Source organism: Kwoniella europaea, chromosome 2 (genome assembly GCF_036810445.1).
Source record: "Kwoniella europaea PYCC6329 chromosome 2, complete sequence".
Lineage (NCBI taxonomy): Eukaryota > Fungi > Basidiomycota > Tremellomycetes > Tremellales > Cryptococcaceae > Kwoniella > Kwoniella europaea.
The window spans coordinates 3,145,186-3,160,693 of record NC_089488.1 but is presented as its reverse complement, the minus strand read 5'-3'; the positions used below and the strand labels follow the sequence as shown (position 1 = coordinate 3,160,693).

General features: G+C 43.8%; 6 protein-coding genes and 1 non-coding gene across 7 annotated transcripts; 4 read left to right on the top strand and 3 right to left on the bottom strand.

Moving 5' to 3' along the window:
• Positions 1-1,175: 1,175 nt before the first annotated feature.
• V865_007534 (uncharacterized protein) lies at positions 1,176-1,595 on the top strand (the record flags this gene model as incomplete). The annotated part of the gene is made up of 1 exon (XM_066231280.1): positions 1,176-1,595. The coding sequence occupies one exon, from the start codon at positions 1,176-1,178 to the stop codon at positions 1,593-1,595; it is 420 nt and encodes a 139-aa protein (XP_066087377.1).
• Positions 1,596-1,850: 255 nt separating this feature from the next.
• On the bottom strand, positions 1,851-1,967 carry V865_007533. The gene has a single exon (XR_010725601.1). It is a non-coding gene; the product is annotated as a 5S ribosomal RNA (ribosomal RNA).
• Positions 1,968-2,201: 234 nt separating this feature from the next.
• Positions 2,202-4,431, bottom strand: V865_007532 (uncharacterized protein; the record flags this gene model as incomplete). The annotated part of the gene is made up of 7 exons (XM_066231279.1): positions 2,202-2,560; positions 2,661-2,901; positions 3,002-3,375; positions 3,490-3,720; positions 3,800-3,973; positions 4,031-4,169; positions 4,246-4,431. 7 exons carry the CDS (start codon positions 4,429-4,431, stop codon positions 2,202-2,204), a joined length of 1,704 nt encoding a protein of 567 aa, XP_066087376.1.
• A 438-nt stretch (positions 4,432-4,869) lies between these two features.
• V865_007531 (uncharacterized protein) lies at positions 4,870-6,045 on the bottom strand (the record flags this gene model as incomplete). Its single annotated transcript, XM_066231278.1, has 5 exons — positions 4,870-5,069; positions 5,136-5,191; positions 5,324-5,661; positions 5,753-5,941; positions 6,007-6,045. The coding sequence occupies 5 exons, from the start codon at positions 6,043-6,045 to the stop codon at positions 4,870-4,872; spliced, it is 822 nt and encodes a 273-aa protein (XP_066087375.1).
• Positions 6,046-6,597: 552 nt separating this feature from the next.
• V865_007530 (uncharacterized protein) lies at positions 6,598-7,370 on the top strand (the record flags this gene model as incomplete). The annotated part of the gene is made up of 4 exons (XM_066231277.1): positions 6,598-6,709; positions 6,777-6,877; positions 7,036-7,202; positions 7,262-7,370. 4 exons carry the CDS (start codon positions 6,598-6,600, stop codon positions 7,368-7,370), a joined length of 489 nt encoding a protein of 162 aa, XP_066087374.1.
• A 980-nt stretch (positions 7,371-8,350) lies between these two features.
• V865_007529 (uncharacterized protein) lies at positions 8,351-12,293 on the top strand (the record flags this gene model as incomplete). The annotated part of the gene is made up of 23 exons (XM_066231276.1): positions 8,351-8,532; positions 8,611-8,648; positions 8,718-8,727; positions 8,844-8,867; positions 8,937-8,943; positions 9,016-9,090; positions 9,170-9,224; positions 9,319-9,356; positions 9,448-9,522; positions 9,587-9,606; positions 9,668-9,862; positions 9,938-9,945; positions 10,024-10,129; positions 10,208-10,341; positions 10,427-10,492; positions 10,572-10,614; positions 10,677-10,744; positions 10,809-10,983; positions 11,074-11,172; positions 11,238-11,287; positions 11,355-11,428; positions 11,492-11,616; positions 11,720-12,293. 23 exons carry the CDS (start codon positions 8,351-8,353, stop codon positions 12,291-12,293), a joined length of 2,241 nt encoding a protein of 746 aa, XP_066087373.1.
• Positions 12,294-12,793: 500 nt separating this feature from the next.
• On the top strand, positions 12,794-15,479 carry V865_007528 (uncharacterized protein; the record flags this gene model as incomplete). Its single annotated transcript, XM_066231275.1, has 3 exons — positions 12,794-12,896; positions 13,293-14,674; positions 14,778-15,479. The coding sequence occupies 3 exons, from the start codon at positions 12,794-12,796 to the stop codon at positions 15,477-15,479; spliced, it is 2,187 nt and encodes a 728-aa protein (XP_066087372.1).
• Between the last annotated feature and the right edge of the window lie 29 nt (positions 15,480-15,508).

The window sequence follows — 15,508 nt, the reverse complement described above, 5'->3', positions numbered from 1 at the left end:
ATTGTTCAGTCACGTCTCCTCTCTTTGCTTCTAAATCACCGCCGTCATATCAAGGAGCTGTCATGCTTTCACCGTATACAATCTGATTGTCCGACGATCGTTCGAAGCTATTGATGGCACAAAGGCCGCAGATCATACAATTACAACATCTTCTGTGCGTCAATCGAATGGCCTCGCTCAGATGCATTGTCGGCGTACTCAGTCCGCGAAGGCGGCGTATTGCTTCGCGACGGAGTCTGCAATGGCTATGAGACTCGCACGATACGCTTCGATTGTCGACGAGAATTGGCAATCTCTAGTGAGGCGGCGCACCTTCTTTTGTACATAGGACAGTCTCATCCTCAAGGTGATTTGACAGTCGACCATGAGATGACAAAGGTGATCTGCACGGCAGACGTTCATGTGTGTTTGAAGCTTATAGTTCAGCTCACAAACGAGTGAAATGACAAGCTGACCTCGGCGCGGTCACACCCTTCCGGCCTCCTGTCAAGGTGGAACCCAGCTCAATACGAATATACGAAAGATCGGTCATTCCCATGTGTGTTTGAAACCGAACAGCAACGGTTATTGTGCTCCCTATTTTCCACCGATTCGCAAATCCTTCTGTACATCCACCATCCTCTCCACAGAGGTCTTTCTAGCCCCATTCGAAGGCTTGATCTGTGGCGAGAAAATGTAACTCCGCATACCGGACGATCAAAGGATCTGGGATTCAGTGAGTTCCCTGAAAGAAACAGGACCAATAAGCAGTTGGTGCTTTTCATCTATGGCTTGTCCAGACTCAGCTCAAAAGAGCAGGTAAATTATAAGCGGTCAAATCTATTGATAAAAGGTGTTTATTTGATATCTGCATCGCCTCATGTAATTTACAGCATATGCAATCTTCAGATTTCCATTGTCTGAAGCATGAGAACGGCATCAACGAGAGAAGCATTTGTTGCCTCAACATTGTCGGGGAGATATCTCTCTTCTCTTTCCACTAATAGTGTAGGTCTAGCCCCCAAGATATGATATATAAGCGCCTCGGAAAGATATAAGATCCAGAGATGAAAGTGCACAAACAATTCTATCATACAGTACAATTCATGCTCGCCGCTTACTCAGCTCGGTGAACACACATACCCCATAAATTACTTTATCATAATTGTCCAATTCATTGGAAAGCACAAAGTAACATGTCCTCATCAGATATTCGTTCTGGTCTCAACGACCTTCCAGACGATTTCATAAGTATCTCCTACGAGTTCACTGAAGAGGGTCAACTTCGAACTGACGTTTCCGCCTGGGTTAAGACCGGAACTCGACACGCTCCCTCAAATGATAGAAGTGCTATCGACCAAACGTTCAAGCTTGCCCGTAGCAAGAGGGTAAATACTCTAGATCATTCAATCCAGAGTGGATTCGCTCAATTGGCATCGGACCCAACGAAATCTTGGGAAGATGTTAATTCTGTTATTCCCGCGAAATTGGACGAGATGGTAAAAAGTGTTGATACACGACAAGGTAAAGTGACGGGTGTCAGATTGACTTCACCCTCTGATCTTGCACAATTCAAAGCTAGAGGTGGATATATTGATATCTCAAGAAACGTATAGTGATCTCATAGCAGGTAAAAGCCTATGAGGTATAAGATGTATGGTCAAATTGCCTTTTTAGCGTATCTTCTTGCCACTTTCACCTTATCTACCATCTACGTAGTTTATATATGCATATGGCAAATGCGACACTCCTATCTTCTTGATCATGGGCGCATTCCACGCCATCGTTGCATATCAGCTTGTTTGTTAAAAGCCAGCCACAATGCAGTGATCGGATCCCTCTTCTTTGTTCCACACTCAAAAAGGTGCAAAAACTACAGCACCTGGGATTCCCAAGGGGTCCCCCACCTTGGTACTAGCCGGGCGATAGGTAGCTTAAAGCTTCCCAGAGCGGACGGGATGGGGCGTTTTATACCTTCTATGGCCGTAGATGGAGATAAAACACCAAGATCATCATTATATAGTCGACATGGCCAAGCATGAGCGAGCCAAAACATGACGCATGACGGATCAAGTACTGAGAAGGTAGGTTGGAACAAGGTCAAGACGTTGTACAACTCAACATTAGCCTCTAGATCTGTTGTAAAACACATCTGGTGGGGTTGTTCGAGATTAAGTCGTTGGAGACCAATCCGTAATAACTCTCCAAATGCATTTCGTCATTCAATCTTTTCTTCCTACAATGACCAACTTCCTTCCCCACTTCACCTCCAATCCAAATTTGCCTTTCCTTCCCACTCCGTCCAGCCCTTGAATCTCATCTACAATCACCCATCTATCTAGATAGCTATCCCAATCTTCAGTAACGAGATAGTCGACCTCATTGTTCCATAATCCCTCCGAAGTGGAATAAGCTTTATCCTCTGATTTAGAGTATATCCATCGAGGTTGTTTCTGCTTCGGGAAAGGTGACAACTCGAATGATCCGATATGTGATGTACTGTTGATATTGGGTTGTTGATGAAGGAACGTAAATAGGGTGGAACCGGTTTGTAAAGGATATGAGGGGAAGTGAACTTTGACTAATCACAACGCACTTAGCACGAGTACCAATGCCAGCGCTCATATGGGGGTAATGATGTAAAAGGGGGGAAGAGAAATGAAGAGGACAAGATGACTTACTTGTATCATTCTGCCCTTTGGGTAATCTCTCCAAAACCTTCCATACCTCTCCACCGGGATAGTTGTTCATACTGATAAATGTCAATCCACCTGTCGCTACTACATTCAAAGCTACGAGCCCTACCAGTCCCGATCGCACTAAGGGTTTGAGCTTGGGGTACGGGAAGTTCCATAAGCCTGCTGCACCGAATGAAGCTATGAGCTGTAAGATGGGGATCGCATAGATGATGAATCGCCATTCCTATGATGACATATCATTAGCTTACCCGTTTCCTTGAGTGATAGACAGCAAAAATTCCTCAATCACAGCAATCAGAGCTTTGATTATAACGGATTCTCACCTTATGTCCCACCAAGCTCATCGTTCCTATCAACCCTACCACACCCGCTCCAAACACCTTGACGACCTCTCCCACGCCTTCGTAAATCTTAGCCCCCTCTTTACCCCCTACATGCACCCCGATGAGTCGGAAGAACCATATTGCTCCTGCTAATCCACCTAGCGGTAAGCTGACCATGAGAATCTTAGGTAACGAGTTGGTGAGGTAATAATGCCAAGGCATCACACCCCAATTGGCAGATTGACCTTGAAGTGTATTATAGTGCAAGGCGGATAATTCTGGCCAGAGGACTTGCCAGGTTGAAGTGAAGGTCGGTAAAGATGGGTGAGGGATGGTAGGGATCCATAGTGTATAGTCGATAGGAGATGATATGGCTAAGTAACGGTTACAAGAAGTCAGAAATGCCAATGTTAGGTGAACTTGAGCCGAGCGATGAAAGTACCCTAGTCTGCTAGAATGCTGGTGTGGTTGTATAGTTATTGACTTACCCAAAGATCCAAATCCACCTAACATACCCCATCCTACCGCCTGACTCAGAGTGACTTTGCCAGTAAACACCAGACTTAAGGCAACGGGAATCAAGAACAAGGCTAATTCCAATCTGACGACTGTCGCTAAAGCCGTGAGCAGTATGATGGATGTCCTAAGTCGTTTAGCCGTGACGGTCTCCGGAGCAGATCTTGAACCAGATCTTAAAATGAGTGATATACTGAAGAGTACTATAACAATAGCGATGTATAATCGGATCAGACCAATGATCAAGAACTCTTGTCTGTCGATTCGGAAGATGCGACTCACCTCCTGGCAAAGCCATGAAATTAGGTAATGTCCTACCTGCATAATAAGGTATATGGAAACTTGTCAAAGACAAGATCGTGAACCATGTTCTCACGGATGGACCATATCTCGCTCGAAGAGTTTTGGCTAAGTGATTAAACGAATGGGAGAATATTGAAGCGAGAATCAATCTGACTGCGATGTGATATTAGCTTTGAAGGTGTAGTCAAGGTCCAGGGCAGATCAGCTTACCAACTATCTGAACGTCTATCTTTGTCCGTATCCAGCCCAGAGCTACACCAGCACAAGCTACTGGATAGGAGATCGTACCCAGTATGAGAGGAGGTAAGAATGATCGAGGGACAGCTCCGGGAAAGGTGATGTGATCCCACTAAATTCGTCGTGATCAGCCAAGCCCCAGTAAAGCGTAAGGACATAATGACGGTGTCAGTGATGGGTACACTCACATGTGACAGTCTAGATCTATCCCATCCATGAGCCAATACATCATGCACAGCATGTAGAGTGAACGACTCTTCTACTTTTGTATATGGAGACAAGAAGACATGCGCGCAGGTGATGATGAAAGGGAGGAAATTGGGTAGAGCGTTGATCAGCTTCCTTCTGGCTACGGACGGCGAGACTTTCTTCATCTTGCGTGATGGTAGCGTAAGATTCGATGATTCATACCAGACTCATCTGCGATGATAGACGTTTTGGAGAAGTGGACTCAATCATGCGAGATGCACAGTCAAGGTGAATGTCGATGCGTCAGTCATTAATGTCAATCGATACCCGAAGTAGGAAGTAAGCCGCGGTTTAACCGAGGTCGAAATATCAGAATCCACCCATCTATTCATACATCATACATACATTCTTCAACATCCACTCGACGTGTCTATTAACTCTTGAGATCACACTAGATATGTCTATGACAAAGATTTGAAAGATTGTCAATGTCTACTTCTACTTTCTCTCGCTGAGACCATGCGCATAATACGTATATAGATCGTGTCATGATATTAAAGATTCACCAGGTTCACCTCAAAGTCTTATCCCCCATTCATTACGATGAGGAGCTGACTAGAAGATCATGCTTCCTCGTCATCATCTTCATCCGATGCAAATACTTTCTCTTTCTTCTTATCTTGCCAATTGAAGACAGCAAACTGAGCGAGGACGAATAAGTCCAAAAATACCGTCAAGCCTGATCCAGCTAACCACGGTAAGTTCGCCAGGATGTATCGGGGGTTCATCGAGGTGAAGAAGATGGAAAGGACGTATGTTATGTCTGTAGCGGAGCAAATCAGCCGGTTATGCCAAGAATAGAAGGAATTACACGAAGCCAGACACTCACTTCCTGAGATGGCGAAGAAGAACATAGCTAGCGATAAACCTGCACATCTGGTCTTACTATAGGACATAGAATATACACGATCAGCAAAATGATCCAGATGAATACGATTGTTCTCATTCGAATAGCGAACGACACGTCTTTGTAAAATATCGTTCGGACTGAAACACAAGAACATGAATCCAACTTACTAGTTATGTACGATTTGGGGAACTCTACTACCCAAATACAGAACCGCTGACATCCAACCTAACAATTGCGATTTCCATTCCAATTCCACCTCTGGTTTCTCAGGTATTTTGACTTCATCCTGATCAGTGACGTACCAAGCTCCCACACCTGACAACAAGACAAATCCTAACATCACTGGATATTCGAGAGAAGGAGGTAAGAGAGGTTTGGGCTGTTTAGGTTCAGGTAATAAAGGGGTTGACTCGTCGTTTGGATCGATGTGCGTTCGGGCGGCAGGAGAGGGCTTGCGACGGTAGTAGTATACTTGGAATAAGAGGATTAGGTCGCATATGGTGTACTAACAGGAGAAGACAAAAAAAGGTCAGTACCATTGAGGATCGTTACAGACTGAGGACCGAATGAGGTGTATATAGGTGTTGTCTACTCACATAAACAGCCAATATGATCATGGTAGGCAATAGCTTCGCCATAATCCCACCAAACAAATTGGTTATATCGCCCAATAGCCACAGTACGATGAATGGTACGGATAGACCTTCACCCGATTGAAGTTGGTAGTTTTCCCATATTTGTGGTGAATATACGACGATCCAAGTGGCTATAGACATGTAGCCAGCCTGAACGATATTAGAAGAGTGTATGAGTTAACGCTTATCTTCGCCTGGCGGACACTTGGACTCACGATGTTTGACATCACCGCTGGAGATAAGGGTACCATCATGATGATCGATATTTTATATGGTCTATACTAGGATACACGCTATGCTCGTACGTTCTCCTCGATGCTGATGATAGGTGGTATTCAGTATAGTGAGATTGTCGATGACTGTTCGTATTCACCAAAGACAAGGAAGCAGGTGATCACCTTCATCTCCAACTGTATCAACCATTGAATTTTTCGGTGATCCGTTATGTCATCACTTTGAAGATCTTCAAAGCGGCATGACCCGATTGGATCTCAGTTTATCTCGGTTGTCCAGTTAGAGGTCTTTGCTGTAACCGCGTTTCAAGGGTCAAGCTCATAACAAGCTCATACGTGATCTACTTGCCATTTCGGGCAATTCTCCGGAACAATAAAGCATCTCTGGTTTGAGAACAATAAGCTCTTTCAACCTTTTGACATGGATCGTCCTCGTATTGTACATCTGGCATACAGCAAGCAGACGGGTATGAGTATATATATAACAGGCTCATGAAGATGCATTCCGTTCTCATTCCTCTTCATTCATATCCATCTGTATAGACCGTAAGATCATCTATATCGCAGTCCACCATGAACCGATTATCTCAAATCCTCTCTATACTCTGCTCGTTCTACCTCTTACCTCTCGTACTGGGAAGTGCAGCTTCTCAATTCCATCTGGATGTAAATACGCATGCTTCAGGTAGGTCAGGAGCTCTCCCACCTTTGTCTATCGAACCGAAACTGAAGATTCCCGGTTCTGCGATCAGAATGTTTCATAGAATGTCATTCCAGATTGGAATATACGATTGAGATACCAGGGACGGGATCGAATGGATTTTCATGGATCACGAAGAATTGTCAACAGGAGGTGAGTGATGTTCAGGCAAACGGAAATACAGACCAATAATCCGCTGTGTCCTATATCACACTCCCACACTCCCACTGTCCCTCATTGCCCTTTGAATCATTCTTCACATTCTTGAAAGTACGCTCAGTTGATATGTTTGTTGCTTTTCGGACCTGCAGGCATGGAGAAACCTGATGGGCAGCTGTCTCCCTGTCGTCTGCAAATCCGCTCCCGACGTAGCTTATGCAGTGGAATACGGTGAGAACTGGTGTCATCGTGCCGGTGTAGAAGTCGAGATAACTTTACCTGAGAGTTATTTGAATACTGCCAATGGAACTTATTTCACGTGAGTGATCCTCCATACTATAGTGAGGTAACACTGATTGATCCATTGATTCATTGTAGTTCCGCCGAATACCTCGCTTCTTCCTCTGATTCCAACACAAACATTAGGACAGGACCTATAGTAATTGGTTTGATGAGTACTTTCGGATTGATATCCCTCTTCCTGTAAACTAGTAGAAACTAGCCTGGCTATTCGTATATCTTTTTTTGTTCTATATTTGGGTATTTGACATGTCATGATCTGTATGATCTCACGAACCAAAGTCGTTGATGCATACGATTTGTAGATTGTTAGGCACGAGGTCTCCACTCGTTCCGTCTTCCTTTCGGACTCTTTTACGCTTTTACGCTTATTGTTCGATCACATCCGTTGATTCAACGTTGAAGCAGGCATGCTAAGCTCTTGTCTTCTTCTGTCTTCCCGATTGCATTGCAATTGCAATTGCATGAGATCAACGAAATCCCATCACACACAAATAGCTTGTCTGTGCCCATCATATTATCGATTACATACCCCAGAAAAGACCAAGTATCCCGATCATCGGATCTAGGAGTATTAACTTGCCGAAATGATCGCATCGCATCGCAACGGAGTACACTTATCTTTGAAACCACAGGTTATCCACGGATGAGGATGATGAAATCACCAGGTAACAACGTTGACGATAGACCCTGACCGTGATGACACTATACTGCATTATGAACAAACCTGCAGACTTCAAAGTTCTCGGCGTGTACTGGGCAAGGCAGAGAGGTAAGGCAAGGGAAGGAACGGAAGGGATGTCCTTTCAACTTGCCTTTCAAGTTCATGACCGAGGTTCGAAGTGTTGTAAGGTCAAGGGTGAGGGTGAGAGAAAGGATGTACGATTACATATAGACCAGGGTATGTGCTTCAAGTTGATAAGTTGATAAAGAAGGAATATCATCTTCCCCCTTCCTTTACTTCTCTTGGTGTTGTCATATCGTTCACTGTCTGATTACTCACCAGCTCCTCACCTTCACTTTGAATCGATCAAACTGAGGATTGCATGATAGTTCTTTGCCATATCCTTTCAATCCAATCCATTCCAATCTTACGCTAAAGACACATCCCATCATCATTTGACCCATCCAAGCCACTTAGTCTACGACTTGTCTTCATATCGGAAAATGATATCTGCCAGCTCAAAGTGGAAAAAGCGGAACAAATTCAATTTATTTGTGTTAGGTCTACTAGCTTACTCAACGACGATCAATGCGTTATCGGAATATCAAGTTTTGGAAGTTGTCAAAGGATTCGCGGATAGTTATTTAGCGCCGAAGAATATAGAAGTGGCTAGGAGTATAAATAGGTAATTATGGAATACCTAACATAAAAGACACAGATGGATGAGAGGAGTGGTTGAGCTGATATATGGATGATCTGGTAGTACACTATTTGCTGAGGATGTTACGGGGACTGCGGATTGTGAGTAAACCAGAATACACTGATTAGTGGTATAAGAGGGAGATAATGATGATTTGGTGTGTTGTGTAGTATCGACAAAGTGAGTCGGACAGTGACGATACATAATCGTTCCACCTGTATATTCTACGCGCCAATCGAGATGATATATAAGGATGATCAAAAGCTAACAAGATTTTTCTTGTCTGTTGAAAATAGTTTCGATGGTAGAGAATTGTCAACGTAAGTGAATCTGATAGGGTGTGTTCACATCCAACCGCTGATCGAACTTATCTGTTCTGGCTTGGCTAGTGAATATGTATGTGCATTTTACCATATTCCGCATGGATAAGTCATTCGACCTGGTCTGACTGGGAAAGTCTCATATCAGCTATTCGGTCTATTTGTCAATACAGCAGACGATCCAAATGATCCTTCGCCATTCGGATCACCAATATCATACAATGTGAGTACGGTAGCCCATCAAACTCGTCAATACTCATCTGGAAGATAAACTGTGGACCGGTGTTGGATTCGTCTCATAGGTGACAGCTCTATTGGTTCAACATAATTTCATCTCTACTTCTATCAAATTCCAGTGTAAGTATTGACCCCTCCTCATATGGATATACCTATACATGATATGTACTACATGGAATAGGAGAACATCTCGCTAACTTTGAGTGTATTCTAGTCCATTATCCGATACTGAACGAGACTTTTCCAATTCAAGTGAGATCCAGACTCATTGTCAATACAGTAGACCACAAGAATGGGTTAATGATATCGTAGCTGATTTCTGATGGGATACCATTTGCTATAGATCGACGCATTCATGCAAGTCAACGAGAATAGTGAGATTCAGCAATACGATGTGTCGTTTAGGAGATGGGCTTGGGTAAGTCTTCCCTGCTCTTCCTAGCTATACATATCAATACTCAGAGTACTTGTTGTATGCATAGGCTACAGATGATATAATACCGTGGGTATCTACATCTCTATACACGGACAGGATAGGCTGACATCTTTACTCGTGGGGATAGCAAGCTCTTACCTTCCATGCAAAAAGGTTTGAATCTGACCAACATTACCGATACGTCTGTCATCCTACGAACATACCTCTCTGAAAAGATATGTAAAATGTCAATGGATCATTGTACAGGTCCTAACGAGCAGTATAAGGATACAGAGGAATGTATGACGTTTTTGAGTGGGAGGGAGATAGGTGAATGGTATAGGTGAGTATGCAAGTATAAACTTGAGTGTACTCTGTATTTGGAGTTTAGGAGGCTGATTACGATGAGATGGAATAGGATGGGAGGTATGTTCAATATACCGTTCGACGGAGATATCAGAGTGAACATCAACTGATGTTATAATGTGCCGTTTTTCACGCCAGAGGATAATCTCGTCTGCCGACATCTACACGTACCGATGTTACCTCTCAGACCATCTGTACATTGTCCGCATATCGGTCCCTCAGGAGGTGATATGTGTATTGCACGGTGAGTGGTATCACCATCCGAAAATCCGTGTTCATCTCCCACTGATCACTTTGTGGTGATCTCTTTTTGATGATTCAGCGACTACAAACAAGTGGTCATGGATTCGCATTTCCCACAAGGTTGGCTTGCACCTAAATATGTCACTCCGGAGAACCAAGATGAGGTAGGAGGTATTTATGCTGTGAGCGGCGAAGATTTAGATCCGTTATTAGGTGAGTTGAGCTTTTACCTTCAGTTCCAAATATGGTCCAGTTGTGTATTGCTGACCGATGAAGCTTAACGAAAAATTGATTATAGAGATCGCACTTAGTCCTGGTGATAGTCATTCTTGGGATCCTACGTTGTATGCTACTGCCTTACTAGGTGAGTGAGATCTGCAAAACAAAGGCAGTGTCATCTATACTGTATCGCTGATCGCTGAGGATATTTATTCATCTGTCAGGCTATTTCCTATTTTTCTATGTTGTATCAAATATACTTTGGTTGTGAGTCCTCGTATCACATTCACAGCACTGTCGAATATTACTAACCGGTCCGAATCTATCAGTATCTACTTTAGACATTCTTCCGTATTCCCTACTTTGGGATTGGAGCATCAGAAGAACGTTGTCATATGTGAGTGAGAAGCGTTGTACCTATCCTTCAAAACATGAGCTGAACGGTGCCTCCGTTAATGTAGATACGATGAACATCATCTTCACGACTATCGCTCTCGCTCTCGAATTAGTAGCTGCTCCAGCTTTCGCACAACGATATGCATTATGGGAGGTACAATGCCTCCGAACGGCGGGAGTGCTAGTTTCCGCCTTGTATATATTCGAATTGATATATAGGTTGAAGATGAGAATACCCATGTAAGTGAGATTTCAGTCAGACTTCCTTCTCGTGAATCAGGTGTTGATCAAGGGGTTCTGCTACTAACGATTTTTGATGACTCCCAATAGGATCGCCCACCATTTCTTGACTATCATTGCTATTTCCTTCACCGTAACGGTATTTGAGTATACTCAATCGATGTCGTACTTGATTTCAGCTGTTATATGGTGAGGTATCCTCGGTATGGGACCCACCATTTGATCGAAGCTGACAATACTATGGATCTATAAAGGTTATTTCAAGCTACGACTGAACAACCTACATTCTTCGGATTACTGGGATGTGAGCGACTGTGGCCCTCCCCGCATTTGGAAAATTGTACACCGTGGTTGATTGCGTTTTTTTATAGATCGTCTAGATTGGGATCGTCGGATGGTATCGAGAATTCTCAAGATAGCTGCTGTACAGACATTCATTTTCAAGGTCAGTTGACGAGTTTGCTGAGAAGATGGACTCCTTAGTTGATCTAATCGTACTCAATTACAGTCAGCAAGCGCAATTGCGTTAGTGGTGTATTGGGGTGTTCATCAGAATTATTCGTATAGACCGATGGACAGAGCCTGGACTAGTATGGTGTTCATCCTAGCCATTGGTTTGATGTTAACGCAGATGTGAGTCATCACTTCGAGTTAAAAGTTCGGATCCGATCTTCTATCCCATCAGAAACTTCTTTTGAAATGAGATGAGATGGTGGCTGATTTATTTCATTCGTAGATGGGGATCATGGGTAACTTATCAGATCGCTATAAGAATCATCAAACAGCCCATTCTACTTGGTAACCCCAAACTTAAAGGATCCAACTTGGCGATATATCAGACCATAAGATTGAAGCCTGAAGATGATCGTCAACGACAACATAAACGAAATGATTCTTCTGGTACTGATACAGGTTTAGAAGATGATATTGATCGATATGAGATAATGACTACGGATGAATCCACCCCGGCCTCAATCCCTACAGGGGGTGGTCTGAATAGATTACCTTCTTTATCTTCGTTAGATGGGACTGGAAGGAATAGGTTGATGAGTAACGCGGATTATAACAGGGTCAGAGATAAGGTTAATAACGAGGGAGCAGGCGGAGGAGGAGGGGGTTTGATGGTTGGATTGGATCCTGCCAACATACCTTTACCTAAATCACCTTCTTTACTTTCTCCTACGGCCTCTTCGGCAAGGGGTAACGATCAGTATTTGTTCAGTGCTCCGAATACAACGGATCGTGCTCGTTATGATAGTAATGGTGAGAGTGGGATAAGGGATTCAGCGAGTTTCGGTAGAGCTTTATAGATGATATAGAAGCTAGAATACCTAGGTGTTTGATGATAGGCTGGGATCTTGGAAATTGTATTCATCAACTCTGGTCTTCGTTATATCTGTTATGCATAGTGAATGCTTTGCTAGAGTAACTTATCAACATCCATGTCCACGTGCCTGTGAGTCTGAGCTTGACATTAGCTTGATTGAGTTGTTGAAAATTGATCCGAGCGTGGTTCACTCGATAGTCGTAAGGAGTAAACATGTAACATCAAACACACACAGTGAGAAGTAGAAGAGAAGGAGCAGGGGAAGAACCCTTGTACAAGGTTATACCTTTGATATGTTAGATGTAATCCTTTATCATCTTTAGATCTTTAGATCTCGATATTTCAATTCCCACTAACCCAACTCGGCCCTTGGTCAGTCTACTTACAGTACAACACACTCCCTTGTCCTCACTCAGTCAATATACGAGAATCATTCCTTCTTCTGTACGAAACGTCTGCTTCTGATCACCTCATCAATCAACAATGCTTGCCACTCAACCGACTCCGATATACCACCCGAACACTATGAGTTGGATAACGACTACTCCAGGATGGGATGAGCAGATTGTACCGACTTTGAAGAAGCGTGAGTCATTATTGTCATCTCATGTATGGTATGATCTTGAGAGATGAGAAGTGAAACGGATGCAGCGTTTGATGATCTCATGTGAGAGTAGGTTGATGAGGATGGTTTTGAGTGAGAATGAGAATGTTGTGATTTATCCGGGTAAACAGTTGAATGAGACATCCAGGCGTGTTTTGGTTTTTCATTGAATCGTCAACCCAATTCATTCCGACATCGATATTGATATCATCTCACACCCCTATACATTACATCTCCTTCCACTTTCCTTGCCCGTGTGCATCTGTCATCGTTCACACCATCCATTGTCACCTGTACATCAGTCCAATCTCCATCACGAGTCTGTCTATCCGGGACAAACAGCTGATCGCTCTTTTCGTGTCTTCCCTTCGTTCGCAGGTCTGGAATCTGAATCCCAATATCTCACCAAGAGACTATCAGCCGCATCGTTTGAGGATCAACATCGGCATCAACCTCCTACTTCTGTATCCTCCTCCTCCTCAAAACTCAACTCTTTCCCTCAATCACCCACATTCGGTGTATTTCAACAAACTCAACTTGGACCTTCCTCTCCATTTTCCTCGGGTATACCTAGAAGTCGTACCAAGTCTGGTCCATTCCTGAATGATACGCGTCAACTTAACAGTAACAACGGTGGACAGTCGAATGGGAAAAGACCTTCGCCACGTATAGACACCTCTTCCACCTCTTCACCCAAGATCCCTTCTACAGCTGCACCATCTAGGATACCTACCAGACCTCGATCAAAATCACAACTTACCTCTTCATCACCAAGACCTTCACCTGTGCATTCCAAATCACAACCTCCACCATTGCCTACTACCTCAATCTCAGGTATACCCGTATTAACGACTCGCTCTAGGTCTAGATCACCCTCGAAACGCCTTCCACCAACCAAAATGAGCGTAGCAGTAATGGAGAACAGAAGGGAAAGTTTGGAATTAGGATTAGGTGGAACGAGGATAAGAGAGGGTTTCATCAAAAATGAGTTACCACCATTCAAGATGAATCCTAATGAAGCGTTGAGAATAGCAGAGAAAGGACATGAGTTGAATGATGAAGAGTCCAGCAATTATAGAACGAGTTATGATTCATCTAGAATGGCGGAAAGGAAAAGATCAATATCTATGAAACCTAACAATCTGCATCCTAAACCCAATGGGCATATGATGGAAAGAAGTGGATCATCAGGATCTGATAGATCCGCTAGAAGGAATAGTCGACCATCCACTTCGTCCGCTGCCACGGGAACGAGGGGATATGGGATATCTACTTCTCATACGGGATTGGGACTAGGTATGGGTCAACCATCTTCTTCTTCGAGATTATCAAATGGAAGAACAACTCAGAGAGCAGGATCATCCAGATCACCAATCAACGGTTCTCCATCAACGGCGTTTAACGCTCCTCGATCAGCTTCGTTGAACTTGTTATCTGGCAGTCCATCTATGTCGATGAATGGAACACCACCCAATGCGAGATTAGGTGTAGCTGCGCATTTCATACCTCCCGAATCTAGCTATACACCACCCAAGGGAACGGATTGGGATGACGTGGTGCTACCGACAGTAGCGAAGAAATTGGGTATAAATGAGAGTGAAAGAGAGGGTGGTGGAGGGGTAGTAGTGGGAGAAGAGGATTTGGCGGTTGAGTGGGATAAAGATGGAACACCGATCAGATGGGTGAAAAGGAAAATTGTGAGTGGAGGAAATGGCTCGGCGAGGGTTGGGTTGGGATTGGGAGATTCGACTGGTAGTCAGGTCAGTCTATTTCAAGAATCATTGTCAGATGGGTCTTGGTGGATGTCGATCGATGTGAATGTGTTTTACTGATATGATATGATATGATTCGTTTTACTGGTAGAATTCGATACAATCCAATGATACTACCCCTACACGTACACACGCATTCTCACCTACATTCGAACCATCGCCTGATAATCCTTTACAACCCCGTCAAAGACCTTCTTCAGCATCACTACGAAATAGACCTTCTGCTTCTTCCGATATGGAACTCACAACATTACGCACGACGAACGGTCAGCCCATATCGTTAGGTCAACCTATAGATCGATCTTCTTCTCCATCGAGAAATAACGCATATTATCCAGGTGGTGAACCCTTCCCGAACACCGGGTCAGGTATGGGTGTGCATAGGAAGACAAACTCCCAGAATATATCCACATCGTCCCCCATAAGTGGACTCGGCTCAAACCCTGCTCTGAATAGGAAACCATCCACGTTGAAGAAGCAGAATCACTCGACTCCTACTGTATCGAGACAGGGCTCGGAGTTGTCACTAAGAACTAGAAACGCTTCGAATGTAGCGAGAAACAATAACAGTAACAATAATTTCGGACCTGGACTCGGTTCCAGTCAAAATGGACATGGAAATGGACAGATGAGTATACCTGGTACGACGCATAGGATCACTGATGCGATTTATGAAAACCAATTGGCAAACAGGGAAGGTAGGGTCAATGAGAAAGTTGGTGCCGGAGGTGGGGGCAAAGCTAGGAAGGACGATGATATGCATGGGAAAGGATGTGGATGTTTGATCATGTAAGAGTCGGTTTCACTACAATGACTTTGTAA